The 10,342-nt window shown below is 44.2% G+C and overlaps 1 protein-coding gene across 1 annotated transcript in view; it reads left to right on the forward strand.

Annotated features, from left to right (window-relative positions):
* The first annotated feature begins 766 nt into the window (after positions 1 to 766).
* ATOH7 (atonal bHLH transcription factor 7) overlaps positions 767 to 10,342 on the forward strand; it is a 9,907-nt gene continuing 331 nt past the window's right edge. Inside the window, exon 1 of the mRNA XM_008062311.2 lies at positions 767 to 908. Within this exon, the coding sequence (XP_008060502.2) occupies positions 767 to 908 (142 nt within the window). The remainder of the gene's footprint in view (positions 909 to 10,342) is intronic.

A 10,342-nucleotide genomic window follows, 5' to 3' on the forward strand; every position in this document is an offset into this window, starting at 1 on the left:
TATGGAACATGTACAGACTTTTTTCTTGTCATTATTCCCTAAACAATACAGTGTAACAGTTACTTACATAGCATTTACATTGTGTTAGCTATTGTAAGTAGGAATGATTTAAAGTTTGTGGGAGGATGTGCATAGATTATATACAAATACTACACCATTTTTATCAGTTGTGCATCTGTGAAGGAGGTCCTAGAATCAATCCCCTATGGAAACTGAAACTCAACTGTTTAGCTTTGTCTAAGCAAGGATTTTTCTTTTCTTTGTTGAAGGATAATAGTTCCAGGACACACTTTGAAGATCCAACACAGCAGATCTGTGTAAAGTGAAGGATGGGAACAGAGGGGGATTAGGGTTCAAGCCAGCACTCTGTAATTCCGCTGGCCCACTTGAGTCTGGGAATGCTTGGAGGATCTAATTGGTAAGAGGTTCTTATAATGAGCTTCTACAAAAAAACTAACTTTCTAGGGGTGTTTCTTGATCTACAGTAATTAAGCAGATAAGCCAGCTTTGGCTTCCATCTTAGAGGATTTAACTGTGTCCTGCATGCCACCATAGACCATAGAAGCGTGGAACCATTGATACCTGGGACCTAATTTCAGTGTTCATCTGCTAGTAACAAAGCAAGCTTGCTAAGGTGAATCAAGTGGCCTAGAGTGACAAATTATTTGGAAATTGGGCATCCGTCACTGGGGAACAGGACAAATGTGCTGGAAGGTGAGGTTGTGAGTAGCACCTGTCACCTGAGCTTACAATCAGCAGGGATGTCATGGCTGTCAATGCGTGTGCTGCTCGGTGGCCTGGTCCACTAAAGCTCCAAGAGCAGGCAGTCCCGGGGGTGAACTTGCAAGCAATGGCAGCCGGGATTGGAGGCACTTACTCAGTGGTGAAATTGGCCTGTGAGGATGATGGTCAGACCTCTGTGTCAGAAGGACACTACAAACTTAGGCCTTCTCTCTTGGCACCAACTTTCAAGGATCACTTTTGTGTGAAGAGATACACGGCCTCTGGGTATGGCAAAATGAAGGAATAATTATTAATAAGTGATGGGTCCTGGGGCTGGGGAGGTATGCGTAGGTTGAAGCAGGCCCCTAGTCCACTGCTGAGAGAGCAGCAAGGGTCTAGGTCCTGGGAGAAGAGAGTGCATGGTGGACCCTACTAACCAGGCTGAAGGATGTTTCATGAGCATCACTGGCAGCCAGCCACTTTTCTTGGCATGGGGGCACAGTGCTGCATAAGGTCCCAACCCTGCCATTGAAGCTCTTCCAGGCAGGGGGCAGTGCAGCCTCAGAACACGAGCTCTGTGAAGAAAGAGAACTGGGTTCAAATCTAGCTAGCCATGTTTTGCTTAGTTTAACTAGTACCTTACAAGATGGGATTATTATAACTGTCCCTACTCAAAAGGTGTTGTGAGAATAGGAGCTAACACTTGATACCCATTTGGTGTTTTCTGAAGGTGTAATTTAATTAATCAATTTATTTATTTAGAGATGGGGTCTTGATCTGTTTGCCCAGGCTGGATTGCATAACTTTTTTTTTTTTTAATGGCGCTGACAACTTTTCTTTTAAAGCTTAAGGCCAGCCTGAATAAGTAAGAACTTCAGTCAACCAAGCAGCAAATATGTATTTTTGAACACTCTAGTAGGAACCAGATATCTAACATTTGTCTCTTCCCTCAGAGAATTTCTAATCTATATGGAGAACCAGGAAATGTTTATCTTCAAAGATACCAACAATACCAGTTTAAGATATTCGCCAGGGCAGAGATTTTTGCAGTTTGTTAAGCACTATCTCTAGGGTCTAGGACAGACCCTGGTATATAGTAAATACAATAAATATTTGTGGAATAAATGAATTAATGAAAATTCGCTTGAAGCAATGAAACAAGTTGGTTTATGGTCGCCAAAGGAATAGAAAAGCCTATATACTTACATGGCTCCCGGTTTGGGGTTCCACTTAGAAATAGCTAGGAATCTGATGGGTGCAGATGTTTTGTCAGTTAGCCGTGGTTTCTTTTTTCATCCTGCCTCAGTGGAGGTCAGTGAGAGACTGAGGCTGAGGCACAGCAAGGAAGCAAGAGTCAAAAGCAGTGGTGAGGAGAAATGGAAACACAAGCTCGGAACCCAAAGACCCAGGTGTCTGGACATTTAGAATAATTTGTTCAGCCAAGCTGCTGAAATTGCATAAGGAAATGAAAAAGCAAAACCAACTAAAATCAACAGAAAACCACTTCCCCATGGGGTAGGGAGTCGACATCAGCGGCTGGCCTGAGCGGGTGAAGCCTCTGGGCTTTTACTCTGAGCTGACTCAGGCACCGCCTAAAACCTGGACTGTAATGAGAGCCACCCTTTGGGGAAGGAAGCCACCTGCTCATGGCAAAACAGCAAATGCCACAATTTCAGAGCAAAAACAAAAGCAGCAGGTCTGTTGCCACTGCTTTTAGAGGACACAATTTCCCCCCAAAGGGACCATGAGCAGGAGGAAAAAGAGCTGTGTTTTTGCTGGTGGAGCCATGTCTACTCTCCCTCTCGGTGTGGAGGCCCTCATTTCCTCTCTTCCTCCCCTTCTTTCTTTCAGCAATATTCCTTGAGCATCTATTATGTGCTGGACACAATCCTAGGTGCTGGGGATATAGCTAGGAAAAGTACAGAGAAAGCCCCTGAATTCTTGGAGTTTCCAAGCAAACAACTCAGGAAATAAATATCAGATAGAGTAGGAGCTGAATGATACACTGGAGCAACCAGGGATGGTCCGGGGAAATTGCACTGGAGCCTGAGGGAGCAGTCAGTGAAGAAGCCCCGCGCTAGAGGTGCATGTGGCCAGTGGTGGAGGAACAGCGGTCTTCTGAGGGAGCAGCAGTAAGAGGTGGTGTCAGAGCCAGGGGGCTGCCAGCCAAAATCCTCCCTCTTCCAGAGCACAGTGAAACCTCCTTGCTTTGAGCTCCTAATGGTGGGAATCATGTACTGCCTCATACCTGGGATAGTGTTCCCAACTTTTCTGATCACATATTTCAATCAGAAAAAAAAGGCATCAGCATTTACTCACATAAATATGTATTTATATTCTGTACATTATAAAACACACTCCAAATAAAAATTAAAAGGATGAGGTAAAACAAATATCAATAAAATTTATAATCTCTTCCCATGACCTAATGGACTTTCTTGTGCACCTGCTGGGGAGTAAAGTTCTGGCTTACCAATCAGGGTAGTTTTTAAATGTGTGTCAAATGGGTCTCACCTGCACAATTGGATTGTGAATTCGTTTTTTTGAGTCGGAGTCTCACTCTGTCACCCAGGCTGGAGTGCAGTAGCATGCTCGTGGCCATCGCAGCCTTGACCTGCTGGGCTCAGGCAATCCTTCCGCCTCAGTCTTCTAAGTAGCTGGAATCACAGGCGTACACCATCATGCTTGACTAATTTTTTGGTTTATTGTAGAGATGAGGTCTCTCCAAATTGCCCAGGCTGATCTCAAACCCGTGGACTCTCAATCCTCTCGCCTCCACCTCCCAAGGTACTAGGATTACAGGTGTGAGCCACTGTGCCCGGCTGGATTGTGAATTCTAATAGGCTAAAAGCTGTCTTATCTCTGACGTTATCTGGCACAGGGATGAACAGATAGAAATAGTAATTATTATCTAAGAGATAAAAGTCTCTAATCCTGGTGGACACACAGACAACTGGTGTGGAGAGTCTCTACCGCGAGGCAGGGTTAGATCCTCTGGGCTTCCTGTGGCCTTGACGAAATATTCCTTGCTTCAGTCAGGTTCTAATCAGGAAGGAAGAGCCACTATGAGTGTAATGGAAGAAGGAACTTATTATAAGGGCAAAGCCTTACACAATTAGGGGAGGAACTAGGGACATAAGGATCCAAAAAAAGGTTGTTGAAGGACTGGAGAAGAGGCATGAAGGAGTACGGGCGTGGGTGAATGAGTCAGCACTGGCCGGCGCTGGAAGCCAGGCATGTGCAACTGCTAAAGAGGTTCTAGGTAGGGAGGTTGGTGTAGAAGTGAGGTTCCCTGTGGCTGCCACCTCTGGGCGTACACAGGAAGCATCTGCTAGTGGACCTGGGGCAGCTGTTGGCCAGCAGGGCCAGTAGTAGGAAGGTGTGCTGGATATGGAATGAGAGAGAACAAGAACAAACTGTCCTCCACTGCACTTGTGTCTGTCTCTCTTCAGAGTGTGATGGCTTTACTTCTGCCTCCCAAATCTCATGCTACTTCACTTTTTGCCCTACTCCAGCCTGGAACCACACAGGGAAGGGCATTCCAAGAAACGTGGTTTCCAGACTGAGTTTACCATAGAACAGTCCAGCACATCCTTAAGACCGGCTCCCTTTGTTCTGGTTCTGCACTCATGAAGTAACAAAATGATTATTGATTGTCTTCTCAAATACCTCAGTACCAAGAAGGAAGGGACCTGGAGGGGGAACGCAGATATTTCATTCTCTGGAAAAGTAGAACATCCCCTGAAAACGAACACTTTTAAATATGTGTCTGCAAGTATAAAACTGAACTTCAAATTATGATGAAACCACTAAATGTATTACCTAGTAGAGCTTTCTCTGAGCAGCATTTTAGCTTCTGTCTCTGGCATTTCAAGCTCAGATTGCTCCGATATCAAAGGCAAAATGAACTCTTGAATTTTCCCTCCTCTTCTTGGTCCTGCTTACCTCATGGTACAAGCACTGAAGATCAGATAAATGAAGCTAAAATGAGCAGAAGGAAAGGGTGGCTACTCTACACCCTGGAAAATTGCAACAGTTCATTGTTTATTAAAGCAAGCACCTATATTGCATTTATTGCATGTCATGCAGAGATCTAAGTGTTTTACAAGGAGAAATTAATTTAATCCTGTTCTAAGAGATTGATTCTACTATTTCCAGTCCTCTTTTACATATATAGTGAGAGACACAGAGAAGTTAATTAAGTTGCCCAAAATCACACAGCAAGGGATTCACAACATGACTTGAACTGTAGCTTTATGCGTAAAACATTTTTAAAAAGGCCAGGCATGGTGGCTCAAGCCTGTAATGCCAACACTTTGGGAGGCTGAGGAGAGAGGATTGCCTGAGCCCGTGGGTTTGAGACCAGCATGGGCAACATGGTGAACTCTCATCTCTACAGTAAATCAAAAAATTAACTAGGTGTGGTAGCGTGCACCTGTAGTTTCAGCTACTTGGAAGGCTGAAGCAGAAGGATTGCCAGAGCCCAGCAGGTTGATGCTGGCGTGGCCACGTGCATGCCACTGCTCTCCAGCCTGGGCGATGGAGTGAGACTCTGACTCAAAGAAAATTAAAAAAAAAAATTATTCATCAAATTTATAGAAATTGATGAGTTCATTTTCATTATCTTTGGAAAAGCTATTAAGAATATGTAATACTAGCTGTCATTTTAAAGGTGACTTTCTTAGAGACGGCAGTCCATTGCAGGTGTAGTCTCAGATCATGCTCACTATTGCCCTGTGAGGTAGGTATTATGATTTCCACCTTGCAGATGGAGAAATAGGAGAAGCGATTTGCACAAGAGCGTGCAACTCAGCTAGTTAATGGGAGATGCAAGGGCTGTCTTTCCCTCAACTCCACCATTGGTCTCTGTCTCATCTTAGTTTTTGCCTCCACTGGTCTTTCTCTTTCTTGGACCTCTGAGCAGCAGGGAGCAGAGGTTCAGGACTTGGTCTAAACATAGAAATAGGACAAACACTAAAAACTAGTAAGCACTTAATAAATACTTCAGAATGTATGACTGAACATTAGACAAATGTTCTAAACATAGAAATACTTTTGTGGGGTTTTGTTCCCCTCTTTTTTTTTTTTTGAGTTGGAGTCTCACTCTGTCGCCCAGACTGGAGTGCAGTGGCCGCTCCCGGCCACCGCAGCCTTGACCTGCTGGGCTCCAGCGATCCTTCCGCCTCAGCCTTCCAAGTAGCTGGAACTACAGGCATGCACTACTACACCCGGCTGATTTGTTGATTTATTGTAGAGATGAGGCCTCGCTGCCCAGGAGGGTCTCGAACCCGCGGGCTCAGGCAATTCACTCACCTCAGCCTCCCAAAGGTGCGGGATTACAGACTGACCCACTGAGCCCGGCTTGTTCCCCTCTTAACTAAATAGCATGTTATAAAACCATGAGAATTCTTACACATTGCACTTTTGGTCTTTAATAAAATATAAGTGGATTTCAGCTTCAGTCCTTTGTCTTTTGTTGACTTTCTTCTTAGTCTTTAGGGGACCCGGAGTCCTGACAGTCATACTCTCCATAAGGAAGGCCCAATCTTCAATATCTATATGTTTTTCTGCAAATTTCAGGATGAATATTTTCTGCCGTGTGTTTTCCTCTTTCTCTTTTAATAGTGTGCATTTTTGAAAGCGCCCATTAAAAAATTAACTTCCTTTCATAAAGGAATGTTTGCCCTTGAGCCTATCTTACATAATTTATGTAATAATTCCTAGCCATGGATCTTTTAACCTCTAAAATAATATTTCTCCTATTTTCTACTCCGTTTTTCATATGCAAGCTCCTGCTCCCCTGGCCCCATGCCCCATTCCCCACTTCTGCCTTCTCTGTATCTCCATCTGCCAGTTTTGATTTCTGGCTGACCACCAGTTATATAGTAACCGCCAGTTCAACTGGTAGGATCTTACATACAATATAGAAATACTATGAAAATTAGTCTGACATCCATGTTCTTCTGGCCCAAATGGACCTGGATTTGTTTTATGATAAGAAAAAACCCATTCTGCACTCAGAATGAGAGTATGAAATCATGTGTATAGGTTATTCACTAGCATTGTGCTCATTCTGTTTGTTTTTTTTGTTGTTGTTGTTTGAGTTGGAATCTCACTCTGTCGCCCAGACTGGAGTGCAGTGGCCGCTCCGGCCACCGCAGCCTCGACCTGCTGGGTTCCGGCGATCCTTCTGCCTCAGCCTTCCAAGTAGCCGGAATTACAGGCGCGCGCTACCACGCCCGGCTAATTTTTGATTTATTGTAGAGATGAGGTCTCGCCAAGTTGCCTAGGTGGGTCACGAACCCGCGGGCTCAGGCAATTCACTCACCTCAGCCTCCCAAAGCGTGGTATTTCAGGCTGAGCCACCAAGCCCGGCCTGGAGTATTTATTAAGTGCTTACTATTTTCTAGTGTTTAATGTGTTAGATACTAGGGTTGTACTATAATACTATAAATGACACTGCCCTTTATGTTTTTGTTTGGGTTTTTTTTGTGTTTTGAGTTGGAGTCTCACTCTGTCACCCAGGTTGGAGTGCAGTGGCACGCTCATGGCCTCTGAAGTCTCGACCTGCTGGGCTTACGCGATTCTTCCACCTCAGCTTCCAAGTAGCTGGAACTACAGGTGCATGCCACCACATCCAGGTAATTCTTTTTGTTGTTTTATTGTAGAGGCAAGGTCTTGCCAAGTTGCCTAGGCTGGTCTCAAGCCCCTGGACTCAGGCAGTCCTCTTGCCTCTGCCTCCCAAAGTGCTGGGATTACAGGTGTGAGCTGTAATCTGTCTGACACTGTCTTTCATGTGCAAAATTTCAACATCTATTCCTGAAATTTTTATTAGTGACTTATCTGACTGGGAAGTCACTGGAAGGTCTCTGTTGCTTCACTGTAAAATGAGAGGCTTGTATTAAGTGATCTCATAATTTTAAAGCCTCTAAAATCAAAGGATGCAGGAGATTTGACTTCTTGTCTTAATCTAATCATTAAATTGCTCAGTGCCTTTGAACCCAGTGTTCGGCCTCTAGATCCCAATCTATAAAACAAATGGAAGTTACTAGAGCAGGAATGAAAAAGTGAACTCTAGTAATAGCTCTTTCTAGGAAAAGAGGTTCTGTGGTCAAGAAGGTCTAGAAAATGCTGGAATCATAGGTTTCTTTACTATGCCAAATTTGCCTGGGGACTCTCCAAGTGGAAGATAGCAGATAATGCTTCCCAGACTTATTTGACAATGGACGCTTTCCCCCGGAGGCATCTTTGTAGTACTAATAATGTCTTTCAGAACACATATAAGAGATGTCTTACTATATGCCCCCTAAGACCTTTTACTTCAGCAATGCCCTCTATCCTTGGGTCACTGTCATGCTGTAAGGATCTGCTAGTTTATGTCCTGCTAGAACTGTGTTGTGTGCCCAGCATTGTTTCCTTTTCCTCTTCAAGTTATGCTTTCAATGCTCTTGGTGCTTGGGCTATAATCTCATCAATCCTGGGTACGTGGCCTTCAAAAGCACACATCTCATTAGCGCTTTGGACAATAATGTCCAGAACAAGTGCACAGTCTATTTTGCAGAGAAACATTTCACAGAGCAGCACAGAGGGAGCTCTTTGGAGGAAAGGGTTGAGATTAATAAACATGGGAAACAATAGCATTAATAGAACAGATTTCCCTGAAAACCCAGAAAAATATATTTGACATTTTGATGACCATACAACACAGTCTTTCCTGTCACAGGACTGCTGTTCCCAACCAAGACTGTTAGGACTCAGAGTAATGGAGCTGAGTGGCTCCATGCAAAAGTCTGTGTTCAACATCTGTCATGCTGAAGATCATTAATGTTCAATTGCTTCCTATTGTCTTCATGTCATTCAACTTCATTTCATTGTCATTGCTTCAGCTGTGGATTAATCAACTATTTATGGGAAGACAGGACTTGGAGTCAGAGCAGTCACAATGGGGTTACAGTCTGAGGCAATGGTGGGGGAATCAAGCCACAGTTAAGACTCCTGATTTATGAGTTTGTTGACAATTGAATTAAACAAACATTTGAAAATAATGCTGACAGGTCCACATTTACAAAGAAAATATACTTGGTCTTGAAGAATCCAGAAATGACTCTGGATTGAACCTATTTGAAACTGGCTTCCTTGCCCATTGATTTCTCTTAAGAGCAAATTATGAACTGAGAGAATAAAATTCATGGTTTCTCTGTATAATCAGTTCATCATTATCAATAGTGTAAATCATACTTTGCTTTTGTTCCTGAAATATCCAAGTAGTGTAAAATATTTACAGCTTTATGAGGTGGGCGAAGTTATTCCATTAGAAATTATTTCTTAAAACCTCACAAATTACTCAGTGTTTTTGCTTTGCACATATATGTGCATTTTGTTTAGCTTTATTAGATTCAAATGTCAAATGATTAAGTGATTAGTTATCATCTCAGAGTATGCCCCACAAACATGTATGAGCCTGTGTCAGGGGAAATGAAATATAAATACTGAATTAATTTGCCTAAGTATCTGAACGCATGCAATTCCATTGTATAACTAGAATAAGATCAAGTTTTAATATACACATTAATATCTTTTGACATGTCATAACTCTTTTACAGAAAACAGCCAAGTGATTTGCACAGTAAAATTCTAGGTCTGCAATACTATTAGTATGTGCTAATCTGTCCCAATTTACTTAATAGCTGAAATAAAAATATCAGTATCTTGGATCAGCACGATGCAAAACTGTCACACTTTTTGACGAAGCTACATCTTCTTATACTAAACTTCTGACGTATCTCGTAATGCCAAACCCGACATCTTCACACAGACGATTTCTAGCAATTTTAAAAGCCTCGGTTAAGTGTTTGATGTGTGTAAGCTGCCCGCTGATATGGGAAGAGATAGACCAAGCTCTCCCCCACCCCCACCTTGTTATTCTTTTGGGGACAGCCAGGCCACTCCAGATGGTGTGTTAGTTAGTGTTAGACATAGCTTTGGAGAAACTTCAACAGACTAAGGCTGTAATGTCAGGGTTTTGCCGTGCGTCGCCCCCTGCCCCCCGCAGTTCCCAGGGTAGGAAGGTGCTGAGATGGAAGCCGAGGGACGCCCGCCCACCTGCCACCACCTGTTCCCTCCTTGGCCCTCTGCTATAAATTCTCCTCCCTCAAAGATCCATCTAGCACTCTCCGACAGCTTCTGCGCTAAGAGCGCTCCTTCCCTATCCGAGCTTCGGGAACGATTTCTTCTTTTTTGAGGAGTCTCGGACTTTCCCAGAGGACTTCAAAGGCCTTCCCCGCACCAGCCACACCATACTCCGCGGCACGAAGCCTCCCTTCTCTTTGCCCAACTTCACGCTGGGAAAATGACTTTCCCCGGAGCATCTTCATTTCCCCTAAACCTGGGCCAGTGAAGAGGCATCAGCCTGGCTCTCCACCGGGACAGAGGCCGACCCCGCACTCCCCCAAGTGTAACCTGTCTGACTGCCCGTGAGTTGCTTGGTTTACGACTGATTCGCCAGGAAGAGCCGCGTCGGGAAGCGGCTCGACCGACGCGCCCACGCGCAGGGGCTGAGCGGACGGCCGAGCGGGGCGCCCGGCCCCCGCAGGCCCGGGGATGAAGTCCTGCAAGCCCG

The sequence above is a fragment of the Carlito syrichta genome, unplaced genomic scaffold, assembly GCF_000164805.1.
Source record: "Carlito syrichta isolate Samal-C Ts95f unplaced genomic scaffold, Tarsius_syrichta-2.0.1 Scaffold305686, whole genome shotgun sequence".
In the NCBI taxonomy this organism is placed as follows: Eukaryota; Metazoa; Chordata; class Mammalia; order Primates; family Tarsiidae; genus Carlito; species Carlito syrichta.